At 35.7% G+C, this 22,991-nt stretch overlaps 1 protein-coding gene across 8 annotated transcripts in view; it reads left to right on the forward strand.

The window, feature by feature from the left end:
- Dmd (dystrophin) overlaps positions 1–22,991 on the forward strand; it is a 2,157,616-nt gene that overhangs the window by 1,318,679 nt on the left and 815,946 nt on the right. For all 8 annotated transcript variants that reach the window (XM_040744180.1, XM_021232987.2, XM_040744181.1 and 5 more), the window contains one exon: positions 19,302–19,477. In XM_040744180.1, coding sequence (XP_040600114.1) covers positions 19,302–19,477 — 176 coding nt within the window. The remainder of the gene's footprint in view (positions 1–19,301; positions 19,478–22,991) is intronic.

The raw sequence follows: 22,991 nt of genomic DNA on the forward strand, positions 1-22,991 counted from the left end.
TAAAGCCTGTACTGTGTAATTTAAGAGAGGAAGTACTTAAATTCATTGCATCTTTTAACATTGATAAAGTAGTATGATAAGTTGCTGAAAAAGACACTGCATTTATTTGTTAATTGAAGTAAAAATTCATATGAAAAGAAAAGAAAAAGATTTACTTGGGAGGAGATCAAAAGCTTGTTTTTATATGAAATTTGAAGTTGTTGCATTTAATTTATGGTTCAATCTGTATAATATTCATATTCTACTATATAATGTGTTTGCTTATTTGAATATATACTTTGCTCAAAACTACTTTTCTTCTTTCCAGATGAAGTATCATATCTTTGAGGTAATTTTTGTAGTCTAGAATTTGCTAGACATAACTAGTGTGGCTACATAACGTGGGATAGGAAAATGCTCATAAATTTGGCAAACTTGTAAACATTAAGCATGCAGCTTGTAATTTTTTAGTTTATATTAGGAAAACAGTATCTCAATCAATAATAGAGAATTTATAAAATCATGAAAAGATGTCTCATACTCTGTTTAGCCAATCTATACTCCCAATAGGCACATTATATATCTGATTTCTATCAGCATAAATTAGTTTTTGATAGAATTCATATAAACTGTATCATATAATATGTACTATTTGAACATGATACATTTTTTAAAAAATTAATTCACATTTCAAGAGAAACAGTAACTCATCCATTTTGATGGCTGATTAATATTCCATATATGAGTATTCTGTCATTTTCTGTTCTCCTTTTGAAAGATATTCATGTTGTCTTCAGATGAACATGCCATGAAAATGTATGTATTAGACTTTTGTAGGATTTATTTTCATTTGTATTTTAAGAAATGTTTAGAAGAGAAATTACTTAATGAATCATTTCATTGTGTAATAAAGTATAATGTCAGCTGGGCTGGCAAGATTGCTCAGAGGGTAATGGTGCTTAGTGCCAGCACTGACTATCTGCCTTGATCCCTGAGAAACATATGCTGAAAAGGGATAATCAATTGACACCTGAAATTTGTTCTCTGATCTTCACTATTATGGAGCCCACTATCTCTATAAATAAATAAGTAAATGCATAAATAAATATAAATAATAAGATATTTTCTAGTAGTTTTCTAAAGTTGTTGCGACATTGTTTAATGCTACCAGTGTTGGCAGAGGTCTCTATTTACTTTCTAACCTTTCCAAGATTTGATCTGGTTAGTGATTGCCTTTTCACAATTTTACATACTATAAAATAATATTTCATAGTTTTAATTTATATTGCTCCCAAAGATGTCAATATTAATCACCATTTCATCTGTCACTTGACATTCATGAACACATTACCTGTCCAACATTGTGCCTAGCTTATTGTTAGATAGACATTATGTGACTGAATTCACTTCTGCAAGCTAGAATTTGAGGGTGAGAAGACATTCAGGTTTATTGAAATACAGTTCTGCTCTTCAGGAAAAGAATGTTGGCTCCATAGAAATGCTGTGTTATAACATCTCTTTTGGTAGTTTGAAGTGTGTACATTTTTCATTTTCTTTGACCAGCTGCTAACAGTAATCTCTTTTATAGCCATCAACAATGTTCTTTTTTCATTTACAAGAGCACAACTTGTTTAAAACCAGAAGTGATTTTAATAGTGTTTTTATCACATGTGCTATCAATGTGCACAAAATCCTTACATTTAATGAAAACAATTCATTCATATAGATGTCTAGTTTAAAAACTTTAAAACAATCATATTAGAAAACTGGAGAGTAAAGTTCAAATTGATATCATGAAGTTTAAAAGTTACAGATTTGGAAAAAACACCACAAAGTAAACCCAGTCTGTGTTGTAGTGGGATTTTGTAAAAATGAACAGATCAGAATTTGCTCATGTGACAGGATATGCCCTTCATTTATCCATTTAAAAGATGATTTCTATGTACCACCATGCATCCGGCACATGGCTGGCACAGGAGATACCAAAGAAACAGAAACAGTTATTTTCAGCTTGCATGGAGCTCCTGCTCTATGCATTGGAATGTAACAATTGTAACACTAGAAATGTATTTGTGCTGGGCGGTGGTAGCGCACGCCTTTAATCCCAGCACTCGGATGCAGAGGCAGGCAGATATCTGTGAGTTCAAGGGTATGCTGGACCCACAGCTTCCAAAACAATATAGAGAAACCCTGTCTCGTAAAACCAAAAAAAAAAAAAAAGAAATGTATTTGTGTGTAGTGGATGAAAGAGAATGAAGGAATGACCATCATATCCCCATTGCATTGGAGTGGCCTGCCTGTATAGAATTTAGGACTCATTTTCATTTGACTGACAACATTTCCTACAGAGTTGAAGTAAAGTCGGAATGTTATCTATGTTATTTCAGTTTCAGTAGGCAAGGAAATCAGGATTCTTGTTTTTTGTTTTGATTTTTGTTTTTTCAAGACAGGGTTTCTCTGTGTTGTTTTGGAGCCTGTCCTGGAACCCACTCTGTAGACCAGGCTGATCTCAAACTCACAGAGATCCACCTGCTTCTGCCTCCCGAGTGCTGGGATTAAAGGCATGAGCCACCAATGCCCAGCACGATTCTTTTAATTGGGAAATCTACCAGAAGACATGCTCATCTATCTAGAATATTAATATAGAAAAATTGTACAGAATATTGTATAGATAAGTAATTTGAGGGTAAACAATTTGGTGGGTATATTTCTAAATGAAAAGGATATGTAAAAAAGTTTGTAAATTGTATCAGCTCTGCAAGAGCTATGAGAGGATCAGTAATACAAATAGTAGTCTGAGGGAAAGCAAGTAAAGGGGTCAAATACATGATTTAGTATTTCCTAGACTGGTAAGTGAGAAAAGTCAGATGCCATTCAAATAAATCAATAAGGAAAAGCATTTATAAAAGTGATGTTAATGTGGGCTTGAAAATACTTTCTTTTAGACTTTACTTAAATGGAAAGATGCTTAATGCTGAGTGGTGGTTTAGAAGGAACACATTGCTAGAACTAAAACCTTAGGGAACAATTCCATTTTATAATTGCTTCTTTTCCTTTGTCCAAATAAGACTAAAACGGAAGGCAACTCTGATCTAGTTTGGTTATACCTCTGTAATTATTGCTGGACATTAAGGGATTCACATGGATAAGTGAAACAGTTCTAGCAGAGGATTTTCCTAAGTGCACAGTAGTTTTAGTCTCATGAATTCCTTTGGTTTTGTATGCAATTCCCAAACACACATACTGTTGATACTTTTGAATATGCTAATAACAGAAAGAATCGATCCTCCTGGCTTTGGGTTTCCAGAGGATATGCCCAGGCAATAATTGTTGCTATCTTTGCCTTTTCTCATTAGTTGCTGCAAAACAAAGGAATGTAGACATACAATAGATAATGAATTAGAAATTATAAAACCCAACAGCAGCAATTAGAATTTTAATAAAAAGGAGCTTGTGCTTAATGACTTTATAACTTGGGAGAGGGACATAAAACATTCTACATCACTTTGATGCCCAATTCGTGTTTAGATGTACAGTGTTAGTTTATCTTGGGGTTTCTCTATCCTAAACTGAATGCTTAAAATCAATGAATAGATGTTAAACACACAGAACTGGTTTATTAACATTTTCTATGTCATTTTTGGATCTTTCCACCCTTAAGGCCCCAGGAAACTATTCCTTTCCTTGATAAATTATTTGTGGAAAGAAATTAGAGACAGTATTATGAAAATAATTTTTTGCACATTTGAATGAGATTTTACTGGATATGGTAATGCATGCTAGGAACCCTTGATATCAGGTAGCTAAGGTTGGAAAATATCAAGTCTGAAGTCAGCTAGGACTATGAAGTAAGTATCTCTAAATACCTCATCTTACAAAAATATTATCATACTGACTCTCAGCTTTATACATTATTCCCTCTATTGAAGTTGACCAATGTCTATTTCATCAAATGTAAATAAAACATACTAGCAAGGTGAATAATTATAACATTAGTTCCATCATTTTCATATATAGTATTTGCTATAAAAATATTTAGGCATTCCAAAAATATATTCGGATTAAGACTGCTACTTTTAAAAATAGATAGTTTTAATTTTAAATTAAAATATAATTGCATCCTTTTTCCTTCCGTTTCTGCCTTCCCACCACTCCCATACTCCTTAACCTTTCAAATTAATGGCTCTTTTACTTTACTATATATATATCCAACCTGATATATCTGTTTAATTCTGCTTGGATATATATGGTTTACTGTGAACCACAGTTACTATGCCCAACTAACATATTTTTCTCCGTTCCTATCCTCAGTACAAATTAAGACTTGTCTTACATCCCAAATAGCTTTGATATCCTTACACTTAATTCCATTATAACCATGGCATGGAGAATTGAATAGAATGACCCCCATAGCCTCATATGTTTGAGTGCTTAGTCCTTAGGATGTGGTTCTATTACGAGGTTTACCTTGTTGGAGTGCGTGTGGTCTTAGTAGAGAAAATGTATCATTGTAGAGGTGGGTTTTGAGGTATTACATACACAAACTAGGCCTGGTGTAGTAGTCTCCTTCTGCTGACTATAGATCAATATGTAGAACTCTCAACTCCTTCTCCAGCAACATGGCAGCCTGCATGCCATCATGCTTCTTGCCATGATTATAATGGACTAAACCTCTGAAATGATAAGCCATCCCTAATTAAAAGTTTTCTTTTATCATGATCTTGAACTTCTTTGCTGATATATTTCCCCTCCTTCTCTTCCACTCCATTCCCAGAACTCAGCCTCATTCTTGGTTGTGGATCTCTGAATCTGGTTCCATCAATTACTGGATGAGGATTCTATGAAGATATTTAGGGTAGTCACTGTCTGAATACTGGGGTAGTTCAGTTCAGGCATATCTCTACTATTTCGAGGAGTCTTATCAGGTTTCCAAATGTGGCTCTCTCTATTAAGATATCTCTTTCATTGCTCTTACACTGTATCCCTCCCCCACCTAGGTCATCTGTTTCCTTCCTGTTTTTATTGCCCTCACCTTTACCACCCACCCCCAGTTTGCCCATAGGTATTATCTATTTTTCCTTCCCAGAGTGATCCATGTATCCCTCTTAGGGTTGCCCTTGTTATTTACCTTCTCTGGAACTGTGGACTTTAGTCTGGTTATCCTTTGCTTTACATCTAATATCCACTTATGAGTGAATACATGCTGTGTTTGTCTTTCTGAGTCTGGGTTACCTCACTCAGAATGTTTTTTTTTAGTTCTGTCCATTTTTCCTGAAAATTTCATGAGGTCATCATTTTTTTACTGCCAAGTAGTACTACATTGTATAAATGTACCACATTTTCCTTATCCATTTTTTGGTTGAGGGACATCTAGGTTGAAATATATAGAGACAGCTGAACCAAGCTCATGGAAATTCATGAACTCTAGGTCTACAACTGTGGAGACTCCAAGGGCCTGAACTAGGCCCTCTGCCTGTGGGAGACAGTTGTGAAACTTGGACTTTCAGAGGGATCCCTGGAAGTAGGACCATGATACAAACATGGTACATGAGGTAGCTTAGGGTGGAATGCCATGCTGAGTGATAGTAGGACCACAACATAATCCTGGTACATTAGATAGTCTGTTGAAGCACATTCCCTATGGTGTAATGATATGCTCAGTCTTAATGCATGGGGAGCCTGGACCTGCCCCAACCTATTATGCCTTGAAGAGGAGTGGACAGGGGCTGGGCTCGGGGAAAGGGAGGGGAGTGAGAGGAGACAAGAAGAGGTGGGAGGAGGAGTGGGGGGAGACCTGTGATTGGAATGTAAAATGATACCAAAAAATAAAATGGTTTTCTTTTATAAGAGTTGCACAGCAGTAGAAACCCTAACTAAGATAGAAGTTGTTACTGGCAGTTTCTCTTGTCCCACCTTGTCCTGCTGCCCTTCTCAGCCACAAATAAGCACAGGAACACTTATATTAATTATTAAACTGTTGGCCAATGGCTAGGACTTCTTATTGATTAGCTCTGTCTTAATTATTTTGTATGCCTGTGTTAGATATTATTTTTTATGTTATTACTTTTTAAAAATTAGAAACAAGCTTGCTTCACATGTCAACCCCAGCTCCTTCTCCTCTACTCCCACACACTCCCAACAGCCCCTTCAGCCCCCATGCTGTCCCCACTACCTTCCCCATAGGGGATATCCAGAGTCTGTCATTTCATTTAAGGGCAGGATCTAGGCCCTCCACCAAGAGTCCAGGCTGAGAGAGCATTCCTTATTGTGGTATGGACACCCAAAGTCCATTTGTATGCCAGGGATAAAGACTGATATACTGCCCAGGGCCACATAGATTGTTCATGCCTTTTCAATGACACCCACATTCAGGGGGTCTAGATCAGTCCCTTGCTGGCCTCCCAGGTGTCAGTCTGGGATCCAAGGGCTCCCTCTTGTTCAGTTCAGTTGTTTCTGTGAGTTTCACCAGTCCAGTCTTGACCCCCTTGTTCATCACTCCTTCCTCTTTATCATTGGGTTCCAGAGGTTCAGTTCAAAGTTTAGCTGTGGGTGTCTGTCTCTGCTTCCATCAGTAATTGGATGAACATTCTAGGATGGCAAGTAAGGTAGTCATCAAACTCATCATCAGAGATATGCTTTTAAGGTAGTCTTTCCACTATTGTTTAGTTTTCTAGTTGGTGTCTTCCTTTTAGATCACTGGAAATCTCACTAGTGCCAGATCTCACCTCAAACCTATAATGACTCCCTCTATTATGGTATTTTTCATCCTGTTCTCCTCCATTCTTCCCCTAACTTAACCTTCTTACTCCCCAATGACCTCCTCTCTTCTCCTCTTCTCCTCCTCTCTTTTTCCCTGCTCCCTCTCCCCTCCCCCACATGCTCCCAATCTACTCAGGAGATCTTGCCTCATTACCCTTCTTCGGGTTACCATGCTTATTTCTCTTAGGCTACTTATTGTAGGGCTGGATTTGTGGATAGGTATTGTTTAAAACTGGTTTTGTTATGGAACATCTTGTTTTGTCCATCTATGGTAATTGAAAGCTTTGCTGGGTACAGTAATCTGTGCGGGCATCCTTGGTCCCTTAGTGTATGTAGGACATCTGTTCAGGATCTTCTGGCTTTCAATGTTTCCATTGAGAAGTTGGGCATAATTTGGATAGGTCTGCCTTTTTATGTTACTTGGTCTTTTTCTTTAGCTACTCTTAATATTTTCTCTTTATTCTGTAGGTTTGATGTTTTGATGATTATGTGACAAGGGGACTTCTTTTTCTGGTCTAGTCTGTTTGGTGTTCCATAAAATTCTTGTATTTTCATAAGTATATCCTTCTTCAGGTTCGGGAAGTTTTCTTCTATGATTTTGTTGAATATATTTTCTGTACCTTTGAGCTGTATTTCTTCACCTTTTTCTATACCTATTATTCTCAGGTTTGGCCTCTTCACAGTGTCCCATATTTCCTTTTTTGTTATTTGTGGGATTTGAGATTTTCTTTGGTAGATGACTGTATATCCTTTAATGAGTCTTCAACACCTGAAATTCTCTCTTTCATCTTTTGTATTCTATTGGTTATACATACATTTGTAGTTCCTGATCATTTACCCAGCTGTTGTATTTCCACCATCCCCTCACTCTGTGTTTTCTTTATTGTTTCTATGTCAGTTTTCAAGGCTTGAACTGCTTGGATTGTTTCCTTCACTTGGTTGTTTTTTCTTGAATCTCTTTAGATTCTTTCAGAGAATTATTTATTGCTCCAAATTTTTGGTTTGTTTTCTCTTCTATTTCTTTAAGGGATTTTCTGGTTTCCTCTTTGAGTGTCTCTGTCATCTTCATTAAATAACTTTTAAGGTCTGTTTCTTCTCCTTCATCTATGTTGTGCTTTTCAGATCTTGCTTGTGTTGTCTCAAGATTCTGGTGGATTCTTATTGGACTTTATAGTGCTGAGTGTATTCTTATACTGTCTCTTCCCATTCCTTTTTTGATTGGGTGAAGGTGGGGTCTTTCTGTCTCCACTGGTCTCCCTGTGGAGTATGTGGGCCAAGACTTCAGGGTCTGCAACTCCAGATGGTCTGGCTTCTCCTGGTATTCTGCACAGTGATGCAGAGCTCTGTGTGTGGAGGGGGTGCAACAGATGTGGGGAGAGCTGAGGTTGGGCTGTGGCAGAGCTCACATCCTTCCTGTCTGGGTGGGTCCTGTTGATGCTGGGAGCAGGCACAGGAAGATTGATGGGGGGGTAATGGTCAGTAGTTGGGTCCCCAGGAGGACCCAAGCTTACCTGAAGCTGGGTGCATGGGTGTAGGGAGATCCGAGGGTGGGGTCTGGGAGGACTCCCATCCTACCTGTGTGGGCAGGTCCACTCAATGCCAGGAGCAGGTTCCCTGAAAATCGAGGGAGGAGGTGATGGGCAGGAATTGGGTCCCCAGGAGGACCCAAGCTAACCTGAAGCCCAGCACACAGGTGTGGGGAGAGCCCTGTCTTAATTATTACCCCATTTATACTAATCTAAACATTTCCATATGGTCTTATGTACCCTTCAAAGAGAAATAGGGCACAAAAAGAGATAAACAGGTTAAACGGAAGTCTGTTGTTAAACAGAATTAAGGGAGTTGCAACTTCAGGGAAAGACCCCACCCAATTAAGCTTCCATGTTGTGAAAAGGAATTAAAGAACAGTTTATTTCCAGGTGTGGTGGTCCGCAAGTTTGATACCAACACTCAGAGAACAGAAGCATGCAAGTCTCTGAGTTCAAGGGCAGCCTGGTCTATGACTGAGTTCCAGGACAGCCAAATTTAGGTGGTGAATGAATGGATGGAATGTGGAAAGCTAATACTTGAACAAGTGGGCCGTGATCCAGCCCCAGCAAGCACTAGAACTGGACAGCTTCAGCCACATGATTCTGGCTTTAGAGTCAGGCTAGAAGAAAGGGGTTATGGAATCTCCCTCCATGGGTAAGGAAAGCTCCTGAGACCAGATGTGTGTCAGGAGTGTCCCTGTGTGGAGGCACAAAGAGGCCATTGTATGGAGCTGCAAAGGAGAAGCCTGGATTGACATAGAAACCCCAAGATATTGGAGATGCCAGAATCTTGGGATACCTGTCAAGGAAAGCGGTTCAAAGAATTGGAACTAGACTGAGAGAGAGAAGTGTATTTCAGCCAACCATGCTAAAAGTTGTTGAAGATCTGAAGGGTTTTTTTATATCTGGCATGGAAATACATAGCTTGGAGTTTGCGCAGCTCATTTTTGGTCTTGCTTTCATCCACTATTTCCTTACAATGCTCCCTTTCCTACATTCAGGAAAAGTAATGTATACCTTGTGTATGTTAGAAGTATGTTATCTATCTTTTCATTTTGATTTATTTTTAATCTTCAACTTTATTGAGTATTACCATGAGCTTTAATTTTCAAAGGTGCATTATCAATATTTAATGTAAAAAATTAAAACTAAGAATTTTAAGGTTTTTATTGATTCCTTAAAAGTCAGTAAGTACAAGCATAGCAGCTCACACCTGTAGTCCCATCCAGTTAGGCAGTAGAGGCAGGAGAGTCTCAAGTGTGAGGCCAACTTGGAAAATAGGTGCAGCATTCTTGAGACCCTGGCTTCCCCTTCAAAAATTATAAGTAAAACTATTACTTGTTAACACGGATAATATTTTTATGAAAAATAACTGATTCCCCCCAAATTGTTTTACAGTTGAAAACCCTTTAATGTCTGCTTTCTGGTTGATAGTTGAAGTCAGTTCCTGCATTGTCTGTTATGCTATTATTTCATTTAAATATGTGACGAAAATTTTTGATTTTACAAGGGATTACATTTAAGAGATTGATTGCAATGGCTCCTAGAAGAGACTAGACTTTAGCTATTTAAACAGTGTTGAGACTTATAGACTATGGAGCCATTTGAAGTTGGACTGAATGAGTTTCTGCATTATGTTATGGTTACAAGCCTAAGAAGTAGGTCAGGGAGTAGAATGTGGCCCCCAAAGATTCATGTGTTTGAATAGTTGTCCTATAGAAATGGCACTATTAAGAGGTGTGGATTTGTTGTAATATTATGTATAGCCTTAGTGGAGGAAGTGTGTCACTGTGGAAGTGAGCTTTGAGGTCTTATATGTTCAAGCTAGGCCTAGTGTGGTAGTCTCCTTCTGCTGCCTGTTCAAGATGTAGAACTCTCAGCTCCTTCTCCAGCACCATGTATGGTGACATGCCATCATGATTATTGAAGTGACAATAATAGATTAAACCTCTGAAACTGTAAGCCATCCCCAATTAAGTTTTCCTTTATAAAAGCTGCCATGTTCATGGTGTCTTTACCCAATAATAGAAACCATAACAGAGACAAACAGCCCCCATAATCTAAGCTATCACATTTACTTAACTTTCAAGATGGTTCTTATTTAGCTTTCCCATTTTTGATCCATAGATTTTCCAGAACTTTGTTCTTCCTGTAGGCAATGACAACCAGCACGTACTATAACACCTGACACATTTGAAGTGCTCAGTGAACAGTCCAATACAGAGTCAAAAAGTTTTATATGCTTAGAAAATGCTGATATAAAACTCTGGCTGTCACTGACCAATAAACTAGAACGAACAAGATAACTCATTAGGTTACAGTGCTTTCTGAGAAACTGACTACCTGAGTTTCTTACCCATAATCCACATGGAGGAAGGAGATAACCAAGTCTTACAAGCTGTACTTTGACTTCCATATATTCTCTGTTTCACACACACACACACACACACACACACACACACACACACACAAATACATACACACACGTTCTAAAAGACACATTTTATTTAATTAAAATTAAATAACAATAACAGTGAAGCTTCTTGATCCACCTTCCAAAAGTTGTTTTTTTGTTTTGTTTTGTCTTTAGTACTTGTGTGGCTGCAAAATGATAATAACTCTAGAAAGAAATGATGAATTCTTAAATGACTTATTTTTCCTTTCACATATTCTGTCATAAAAGCCACTATATGTTTGGTTACATGAAATATGTCCCACGACAAAATATCGAACCTATACTGAAAACCAAACTAGCAATTATGTAAAAAGAATTGTATGCCCAAATCATGTGTTCTACAGCTAGATTGCTTAACAGAGGAGCCAGCATGTCTGTCAGACAGGAGCTGCCTTTTAGCAGAGAAAGGCCAATTTGTTTTCTTAACAAATCGGAGCAAATGGAGGAAAACAAAACAAAATGGCTTTTAAGTGTTCTCAGCCATTTCCCCTGAAGTTCTCACGAGTGATTTAGAACCCAAGAGGGACTGAATAAATCTGTGAACCTAGAAAAACCTAGCATTGATTTTAACAAAGAAAAACCCATTTACTTTGGAAAGTTGTGTTCTTTATAACAACAGTTTTATTTAAAGCAATTGAATTGACTTTGGAGAGTGGCAGAATACTAACATACTCCACAAAACATATTTACACAATAAACGAATGTACATTAAACATATATGATTCCAGATTTAATATGAAACCCTGTTTCAGAACTTTAAAAGCAAAATATGTATCTCTGTCTCTGTCTCTCTGTCTCTCTGTATCTGTCTCTGTGTGTGTGTGTGTGTGTGTGTGAGTGTGTGTGTGTGGTGTTTTTGTTGAGTGGGAGATAGGTGTGGGTGTGACTCTGTTATTACTTTTGGTAACATTATGCACCGAATTTTTGTTTAAAACTAAAGAGAAAATACATATACACACACTATTTCCTACATGTATTACTTAAAGTAATCCATGATAAATTCCCTTGGTATTTGTGTTAGGAGATAATAATAATCAATGTATATCACTATTATCAATGATATGAATACATGCAAATGAAATTTTATTGCAATTTGATAATAAATATTATTTAATAAATTAATATCACACATTGTTATTTAGTTCATTAGCAAATTGTTTTCTTTGGGAAGGAAAGTGTCTAATTCTGCTTTCAAGATAAGTTTACTTTTTCAATGACAGTCATTATCAGGAGCAAATGTCAAATTACACCAATGAACATGTCTAATTTGTATCTCAAGAGAAAGAGAGGTTACTAGATGAGATCTAAAAGAGTACCTCCTAGCCCCAGTTCCTGTTGTAAATTAATCTCATTAAAAAGTATATATGTGGTTTCACTGTTTTTACTAATGAAGCATAATAAATGTTTAATGGACTGGAAATAAAATGAGACCAGGGTAAGGAAGAGGCTAAGGGGTTATTTAAAAAAACTCTAATGTTCTTTTGCAAAGACTGACTCTTTTCAATTTGATTTAGTTTGCAAATTAGTAACAAATGCTCTTTAGGGCTTTTTCCCGAAAGTTGAATCCAAGGCACACTTAAAATCTGGAAATGCATATCATCATCAAGACATAAGCACTCTAGTCAACAAAGTAGAATGAATGCCATTCCTGTTACCTGGGACTTGGAGCTAAACTTTTGATGAGGGGATGGATGAGGGAACAGGCTGCTGAGACATATAGGGAAGGAAGACTTGATCTTGAAATTAATATCCTGATTCTTTCAAGATGGTCCCTCATGGTTTCTCATTCTGAGCCTCCCTAGTCTTGAGTTTCACCTCCTATATTTTTGATTCTTTGCTTTGAAATTGGCCTTTCCTCAAAAGTGCATGTTGCTTTGACCATCTTTCAGAATTTCTCACTTTGTTCTGCAGCTGTTTGTGCAAGATCATTAGGTCTGCCAGCAGGTTTGAATCGCCTAATCTACAATGGTGCTGAGATAATGTGTGTTGCCCCTGAGCCTACTCTGTACCTTTGGATTTTGCCCCTTTTAGATTGATTAGATGCAAAAACTCATTGTTGGATGAAAGTTGAAAGACATTTTATGAAGAATGTTAGAATCTCTGAAGACAGTGATGACTATAGACATCAGGAATTAAGACAGGAGAGAAATTTATTTCCTTCATCTTTGAGATCAGATCCCAGACTATTTTACCAAATATGTGTGTTGGGACTAACAAGGAAAAACAGTCAGAATAATTCTAAGTAGCACAGAAGAAAAGAGACAAAGAAGCATGAGTTTGTGAAACTCCACCACAAAATTGTCTTACATGGTTTTATTTGGTCAATTAGTAAACTAAGTCAATGATTGGTCTGCCCCATAATAATCAAGAGTGAAATGAATGAAACCCCTTGACATGATGCAGAATTATGCATTCACTCCCTGAAGCTTTATTTATCTTTGTTTTATTCCATCAGACTCCATCTTTATCTCCAAAATTATACTTTGTCTGTCTTGCTTACCTATTTTGTTCCTTCATTGAAGTTTGCAATTTATTTTATTTCAACATAGTTCATGTATAATTGCATTGAACAGTTTCTCCTAACTGGGTTTTGCTTGTTTGATGCATCTTGTTCCACTACTTGTATTTTTATACTACTTTGGAATGTTTTTACAAGTAGTCTTTTATAAAATATATTCAATGTGTCAAGTAAAAGGTAGGGATTCTCTAGTTCATATTCTTCTATCTCTAAGCAATTAGCATTTTACTTCCCTTGTATTTCTTGTTTCCTCCCCCCATTTTAACCATACTTAAAATAATTTAACACATGTAACAGTGTTATTTTCTATATTTTCAATTCCCTTCTTAATTAGAAAGGGGACCAAGAGTGATGCAGTTGTTGTCAGACAGACATAGCCCTTGTTCTTCCCTGATCCCTCCATTTATCTTTATTACATTTTTATTAATGAACCTTTCCTTCAAGTTATATCAGTTTGAAATATCTTTCTTGCACTGTACTCCAAGGCACTGAGATTCTGCTTCTAGAGTGTTGGCATGGGAATATGGGCTTTTGTGTTTTGAAAAAGCTCCCTGGGGAAGTTTGATATTAAGAATGAATGTTTAAATGTTGGAATCAAATCACAAAGGCTTCCTAACTTGAAAAATCAAATAGATTTAATTATGATTTTCATTTTGTTTAATACTAAAACTAAATGCTAATTGCTAAAAAAGTAGATAAGGATACCGCTGATGACAACAGAATATTAATATGATATCAAAGCTTAATATGTTCATTACTAATGAATAATTTAGTGCTTAAAGTATGTATGCACTAAAGAAATAAAATTAATGTTTTAATTGTGCAAATGAAGTCGATTGAGACTTTATGTTTTATGTTGTAAGTTGAATGCTATATTTTTGTGCCTCATAAGCTAAGCATGAAACAGCATACACAATTTGTATTTCCTGTTTGATCCATTATTTTTCTCTTATGTTTTATCACTTAAAATTCTTTTTAAGTAAAACACACTGTAAATATTTCTTCTGGCTACAAAATCTTCTCAAACAAATTCAATACACTATTTAATGAGGTCTTCTTTTGTAAAGTTAAAAAAAACATAAAGGCTTTGATTTAGGATTCTGCATAAATGAGATTTAGAAAAAAATGATTTTAAGTAATTATTATATTCTTAGCAACACAATTCTATATTTTATCTGCAACATGTAAATAATAAAATACTTAGTGGTTCTACAATTGAGCTGTAAAAGTCACCATAGACATCAACTGGTAGATAAAAAGTTAAGATCCAAAATACTAAAGGAAGGGTTTGACATAAGAAATCCAAAGTGGTTTTATCATTGTATGCAGCAGTAAAAACTCCTTGAGTACAGAAGACTCATGGCATTTACTTTACAACCTTACTATGCTAAGCTTTGTCTGTCATAGCACTATTAGCCTCTTCTTCGAGACAGTGAGTCTGAATTTTCAATTTAATTAGATCTCCAGGAGTTCCTTTTTATCATTTTAAATTTGATTTTGATAATTAATTCATAAATATTTTTATTTTGGTAATACAACCTCCCTCCAACTCCTTCCTTGTTACCCCACAATACCTCTCAAATTCGGGTCCTATTCTACAATTCTGATCCATCTAATAATAATGAGTTCAGGAGGTTCTTGTGTGTTTATTGTGTGCCCTGGGCATTTTTCAAAGTATGAGTTTTTTTCTTTTGCATATTTTCTTATTTTAATTTTAAATAGATTGTTTTACATGTCAATCCCAGTTCCCTCTCCCTCCCCTCCTCCCGTACTCCCCTTCCCCCCACCCTCCCACCCTATTGCCAAATCCTTCCACATAGGGGATATCTAGAGTCTGTCATTTTACTCTGGGTAGGGTCCAGGCACTCCCCTAAGAGTCCAGGCTGAGAGAGCATCCCTCTTTGTGCTATAGGCACACGAAGACTGTTTGTATACCAGGGATAGACACTGATCCACAGCTCAGGGCCCCATAGGTTGCCCAGGCCTTCTTGCTGACACTCACATTTGGGGGGTCTAGATCAGTCCCATGCTGGCCTCCCCGCTGTCGGTCTGGGGTCCAAGAGCTCTCCCCTGTTTAGATCAGCTGTCTCTGCTGGTTTTGCCAGCCCATTCTTTGCCAATTTGCTCATCACTCCTCTCTCTCTGTCACTGGCTTTCTTGGGTTCAGTTCAGTGATTAATTGTGTGTTTGCCTCTGCTTCCATCAGTCACAGGATGAAGGCTCCCGGATGGTTATAGACATCAAGTTCATTATCAGGAATGGGCATTCGAGGTGGTCTCTCCACTATTGCTTAGCTTGCCAATTGGTGTTATCCCTTTAGATCACTCGAGGTCGCTCTGGTGCCTAATCTGTATTCGGCGTGTTCCCCATCCATTCAGGGGATCTTGTCTCAATCCTCTTCTCTTGGGTATTATGCATATATGCATATCTTTTAGGTTCTTTCCTGTTTCCCAGACTCTCTATCAGTGGAAGTGCAGACTGGCACTATCCTGATCCATGTCTAAAATCCATATATGAGTGAGTACATACCATGTTTGTCTTTTTGCGACTGGGTTACCTCACTCAGGATGGTTTCTTCCAGAGCTATCCATTTCCCTGCTAATTTCAAGATTCCATTGTTTTTTCTACTGAGTAATTTGAGTAGTGTTGAACACTATGTGGTAGTATAAACATGAAATCTAATCTTATTCCCTTCTAACTGCATCCATGCTTACTCGATTGGGTAAAGTTTTTAACTTCAGGAACCTCACACATGCTTGCATGATTCTAGTTGCTTGCAAACCCTAACAATTTTATTTAATATTTCATAATACTTCCAGGTTTTTCTTTCCTGACTTTTAATCAAATTTATAGTTTAGCTTCCATAACTTATCTACTAGATGCCTAGATTTAGTTATATAGTCTGCATCAACATTATCCCCTCCTTTCTGAAGAATAACTCTGATTTTCCTGGCTGGGAAACCACCAGCACAGGACTGTCTCAGACTCTCTGAACATGGAGGTCTAGTTAATCCATGGAACCTCTAGGATTGGATCAGTATTTATCCCTACGACATGAATGGACTTTGGGAGCCCACTCCACACAGAAGGATACTCTCTCAATCTAGACACACAGGAGAGGGCCTAGGCCCTGCCCCAAATAATATAACAGACTTTGAAGATTCCCCCATGGACAGCCTCACCCTCCCTGGAGAGCAGAAAGGGGATGGGATAGGGGGTCGCTGGGTGGCAGGAGAGGCACGGAGGGAGAGAGAACTGGAACTGACATGAAAAACAAGCTTGTTTATAATATATATATATATTAATATATATAATTCAGTATCCCAAAGGGCTTGGTACTTATGGAATTTTTTCAAAGTAGAAGGGTTTCTCTGCTTCTGTCTCTCTCCCTCTCATTTCCTACTTCCTTCCTTTTTAATTTTTAATTTTTAATCAAGGTATAGCTCAGGCTGCCTTTAAATTACTATGCATTTAAGGATAACTTTAAACATTCTGATCCATAATACCTCTATCTCCAATGTGGCAGTTGCTGATATTACAGAAGAGTTCCACCAAACGCAGCTAGAAATTGAGTTGTCTTCAATTGACTTTCCATGAATTATGAACTCCCTAATAAAAATAAGATATGCTATGTCTATCCACAATATATACCTACGATTACAACTCTGCTTACACTCACACTCTCATAACAGCAACATAAACTCAGCTCCATAACCCTTATAATGAATATTGTCCACAAAATATCTTATATTTTGACATCCTCTTGGGCTCCTTGCATCTCCATGTGCCTAAATGGTAACCATTTATCAATTTCCAAACTCCTTTAGAATCTTTTTATGCTTTCTACTGCTTATCTTATCCCTCATATAATTTATCATGTATTAAGAACTTTGCTGTCTCTGTCTTATTGTGTATAAGAAATTGTAACTTAAAACTGTATCTAATATCTTCAACTAGATCATATTCTACCTAAAACCTAGTAAATTACACATTTTTATGATACGTTTAGCAGTCCAATGATTCCATAGTGGTGGGGTTTATGGGATTACATAACATTCATCTCTTTTACTATTCTTGTCTTTCCATTCTTGTCTCATTTTTCTTTATTAATAGTTTTATTCATTCACTGAAAAGATATTGCCTGAAACTTCTTATGTGCCAGAGTCTGAGTAAGACATAGCAGGTGACCTTATTTGTATTATTTTATTGTAATAAGAACACAGGCACAGTTGGGTAAGACTAGTATCTTGTTACCAAGCAATCATTGCAGTTACCTGAAGCGGTGATCTGAACAGTTCTGAAAGAGTAAAATGCAACCAAAGGGTCAGGTCAGTTAGTTGCAAGGGACCATGATATGTTTACTACATCATATTTCATGGACAGTCAGGAGTATGTTTAAGACAGCTTGTAAAAGTTGAAGAAGGCATGATTTCATTTTTATAGTGCTGTAACATTACAGCTAAATCAAGATGTTACTATATTTTGAGTATTTTTGAGGTTATTTGATTGCAAGAAGTATGCTACCAAAGTCCTTATATTTGAAAAGGTAAAAGTAGGAGCTCCAAGAGGTGGCTCAGTGGTTAAGAGAACTTACTGCTCTTGCAGAAAATCCAGGTTCTATTCTTTTTTTTTGGTTTTTCGAGACAGGGTTTCTCTGTGGCTTTGGAGGCTGTCCTGGAACTCACTTTGTAGACCAGACTGGCCTCGAACTCACAGAGATCCGCCTGCCTCTGCCTCCCGAGTGCTGGGATTAGAGGCGTGCGCTACCAATGCCCGGCCCAGGTTCTATTCTTAGAGAATCTGATGCACCCTTCTAGCATCTTCAGGCACATTCAATTACGTGGTGCACATAAACTTATTAAAGCAAATAAATGCTCATGCATATAAAATATACAATTTGTAAAATGTGAAAGTAATAAAATAGTTTGACACTAATGAGAGATAATTAAGTTTTAAGATCAATTTTGATGGATTGACTTGGTAGATATGTATAAATGTCTATTGTGAAGCTGGTATTGCATGAACAAGTAAAGGGATATATGAATATTAAATCATTTGTATTGTATGTATGAGCAAGAATAATCAGTGTACTGTTAGTTTATTGACAGTAATACAAGGAATTTGGAGCCATTTAGATTTTAATATGCAAGTGTCTAAAAGTCTTACATTGTACTATAGATTTAGCAGTGTTATTTTCCTTAAAAATTATACATTATATCTTAAAATAGGTTTACAGAAAAGGAATGTGATTTGTATTTTTAATGGTAAAAAAATCATTCTCATTTTATGCATACTTGGTTGTAATCATTTCTTTCTTAATGGAATAATTTTCTGATACTTTAATCTTACATTTTCATTTAGGATAAAAAGTAGAATATACTAAAGCTTGACACCACCAATGACTCATTAAACTGTTCTGGTAGCTATAGATTATTTTCAGATTTATTACTGTACATTAGAGGTTTCTTGATGGGTTGCCCCTGAAAGCAGTTAATTTTCAGTTTTATGTGGCTTTATAATGCAAAATAGATTGGTGCAAACAGAATTTGAAATAAATGGCTTTAATATAGTAGCTACAATTATTTTTAAAGCTCTAGAAGGTTTTAAAAAATACTATAACTAAAGTATGTTTGTCCTTTTTCACCTTTGTATTAACAACCAACTAAGAAGTCCAAATACTTGGTTCATGTTTAAATTTTACCACACTTCATAGACTATTAAACATAGAGCATCCTTGTGGGGACAAGAAATCGAATTTGCTCTTGTGAAAGTTTCCAGCTAATTGATTTGTAGGACATGATAAGATCCTCTAGCTGACAAGCTTACAAAACAAAACCTCCACCTGAACTAAGAGGGAGTAGGTATACTGACATGAAAGGTGTCTTTCTTGCTTGTATCCTTTGAATGTGGGCATATCAAGTGCATAGAGCAGCTTTCACTGGGAGCTTTTCTATTTCTTCCTCTCTCGGTTTAAGGCACATAGGAGTATGTTGTTTAAACTTTTTTTTCAAATGAAAGGACTTGGGGTTTCAATTTTGCTTTGTCACTTTGTGGCTTACAGGAACTTCAGGATGGCATTGGGCAGCGACAAACTGTTGTCAAAATACTGAATACAACTGGGGAAGAAATAATTCAACAGTCTTCAAAAACAGATGCCAGTATTCTACAGGAAAAATTAGGAAGCTTGAGTCTGCGGTGGCACGAGATCTGCAAACAGCTGGCTGAAAGGAAAAAGAGGTAGGGAGACAGATTTTTAGCAGAGCTATGTAAACTGTTCTTTGAAAAAGCTATCAATTTGTAAAAGATCATAAGATGGGAGACATGTACTCATGTCAAGAAGTCCAGCATGTTAATCAATAGTAACAAAGACATTTTCTGGTAGTTTTCTTAGGTACTAAATGCACACTTTTTGCTTTCTAGCATTTATCAGTTGTTGTAAACCTCCAAGTGTGATAGAAACATCTCATATGATTGCCTAATGTGTGTATCTTCAGTGTATCCCAAATTTGTCGAACTGAATCTCAAGTATATTTTCTCCACAAAATGAGAAAAGGCAATTATAAATGAGTGTTTTGTAGAAATGATAGGTGAGTGATAAGATTTTAACAGCAATGCGTTGGAATTTTACTATAAAAGCATGATTGTATTTAAAGTTCAACTGTAGTTGCTACTGGATTCTTGAAAAGTTACTTAGGTCAAAAATGTTCAAATGTAAAAGGAAAAAGAAAACCAAGGTATCTGAAAATGTTGTTCTATTCAGTCACTATTTAACTTTCCCTAAGAATGTATTGAAACACTGGAAGTCAGTGTATGCTGTTGGAATTGCAGTGCACAGAAAACTTATGCATTAGATTTGGAATTATGATTCCAGTTATGGATGCTAGTGCTTCTTACTGCATAAAGGAGTACTTGGCCTTTATTTACAAATAAGACAATTATGATCAATGGTGTAAACTCAGTTCTGTGGCTGAGTCACTACATCCCAAACATGATCTGCAAAATACACAGACATACATAATAATACAGACATATGAGTTTTCATGCATACATTATGTATGAATACAAAACTTGTCAATGTTAAAATGATATCATCGAGGTGGGGAAAATAATATAATCTAAATGCATCTTTATATTAATCTCAATTTTAAAATATTTTTATTATTTTGAGATAAAGACCCCAATTTGTTTCTAATTAAATTCCTTGAGAAGTTCTACCATTTTTCTCTTGATTGAAATCATGGTATTAATCATACAAGTATTCAATTAATTAAATAAGCTAATATATTTATGTGCAAGCAGTTTTAAAGCCATATAATAGTGTCATTTCTGATGTGGGCTCAATGTAGTAAAAATAAGATTGTAAGAAATGAATAGATTAATAATACTGCCATAAAATATTATAACATATATTTAATGAAGACCTTCTATTGATGATAAAATTTATTAGAAGATTGTTTTATGTAAATAGTTGTTCGTAAGTTTATAAATACTTGAATATATAGTGTTTGAACAAAACATATTCCTATTTTTCTGATGTTAACCTTAGTGGTTAAAATCTTGTATATAAGTTTTGGGTTATAAATGGAAATTATAGTTTACAAATAACTATTGGAACACTATATCTGTTCACCAAAAATCTCTGAAATTTTATATTCATCTAATTTTGTGAAACTACTACGTACTGACTTTGTCATAAAGTATCCAAATTGTAGGATAATCACAGCTCAATAATGGGTAGAATTGATTAGAAAAGATACTCTTCTTTGAAAATTTTAACATACATTAGATAATGTACTTTTAAAAATTCAAGAACAGGGGTCCTTAAGTTTTTAAAGACTTGGCATTTATAGTTGTCAATTCCATATTACATGTTTTCATGATCAGATACCAACTCAGATCAGTTTACTGTCAGAGTTCCTTGAAATTTTTGTGTAAGTCAAACTTTGTGAAAGGCAAATACGTTTCAAACTAAGTGACTGGTAGGTTCTTCCAGTTTATTCACTGCTATTTAAAAATCTGCAGTAGCAAAAGTGTAAGTAAAGTAATATTTCAACAATAATATGTTAACATGAAATTTAGAAGGACTGTAATCATGGAACTATTGGCAATCAATAGCCTTTTTTTTCTGTGCAACACCAATGGAAAAGGAAACAGAAGTTATTCATAACACAAGAGCAAATCACATTGTTCTATGGGAGTCCAAAGTCCGTGTGTATACTTGGGATGGGTACTGATCTGCTGCCCAAGGCTCAATAGAACAATGTGAGGTGCACTCTCACCCTGAACTCTTGGGGAAGGGTCTAGGCCCTGCCCTATATGAAATGACAGACTATGGACACCCCCATGAAGGGCCTCACCCTCCCTGGGGGAACGAGGGGATAACGGGGGGGGGATGGGGGAGGGCACGGGAGGAGGGGAGGGAAAGGGAGAGGGACCTGGAACTGACTTGTGAAGCAACCTTGTTTCTTATCTAAATTTTAAAAAAAAGAATAAAAAAAAATAAAAAAAAGAAAGCAGAAAAAAAAGAGCAAATCACATGCCTATGCTACATAACAGTGGTTTTTTTTTTTATTTGTAGTGATCTTTAAATTAGAAATACTGAACATTCTTTAGTCTAGGATGCATAGGAAGTAATTTCAAAATAAATATCCATCTTATTTGAAGCATTACTGTTATATAATTTTAGACCCTTCTCTTTGATAATGTAACTTATCTGAAATAATTAGAGGAAAATGATCTGAAATGTTTAAATACTGGATAACATCAATTAATTAAATGAAGTATAAAATGTAATCTATTGGTCATGATACAATTTACCATGGAAATTTCCCTGCTTCTCCAGTCATGTAACAGAGGAGACTGGTATTATTTTTAGATTTACAGATGATAGTAGACAACAAAGTAATTGTTATGAACAATGAGATGTAAATTAAAATGTGTTTGCTCTGAAAGGAAGTTGTAAGTTAAAGCAAATAAAACCTTAATGGGAACACTTTTTTAAAAAATTTTTTTCTGTGAATAGAATTCAAGAGATGCCACAGCCTTGAATAGAAAAACATACATCTTTTTTCTCACTAATGCCAAAATAGGATTGAGCATTTTTTCCATTCTGAATGTTGGCCAAAAGTCAACAAAGAAACAATAACACTTGAATTGTGAAATCATTAATATTTTCATGTCATGAAAGTTACTCTAACTATCTTAGGATATTTTACATGATTATATTTATTTTTTCTTTCTATTAGTTTAGCTTCAAAGTATATTTAGTATAGTATGATAATTTGGTTATCATATATAGTTATAGGTTATATGCTTCAAATTAGAGTAATTAACGTTTCTAGCTCGTTAAACACTGTAAAATTTCATATTAACATGTAGTAACTGTACATATTTAGAGTGTACAGTGTGATACTTGATTACATATATATAATACATATTGAACAAAGGGTAACTTGTAAACCTTACACTATCTTTAGAAGCTTAAAGCTTCTGTTTTCTAATTGCTCACAAAATATCTAATTGGGATTTCATTATAAACTATAGTTTCTCTTCTATACTCAAGAACATAAGACATTATTTTATATCCCTCAAAAAATCAATACTGATTACGTCTACATATCATTTAACATAATCATAATAAGGACACATATTATATCACAAAATATTGTAAGAATTTTATAAATGTTTTTATGTAATTGGATTTCTGGTATATTTTATAGTATTAAGTTAGTGTTAGGAATCATGAATTTAA

This window comes from Mesocricetus auratus, unplaced genomic scaffold (genome assembly GCF_017639785.1).
Source record: "Mesocricetus auratus isolate SY011 unplaced genomic scaffold, BCM_Maur_2.0 Super-Scaffold_100003, whole genome shotgun sequence".
Classification (NCBI taxonomy): Eukaryota; Metazoa; Chordata; class Mammalia; order Rodentia; family Cricetidae; genus Mesocricetus; species Mesocricetus auratus.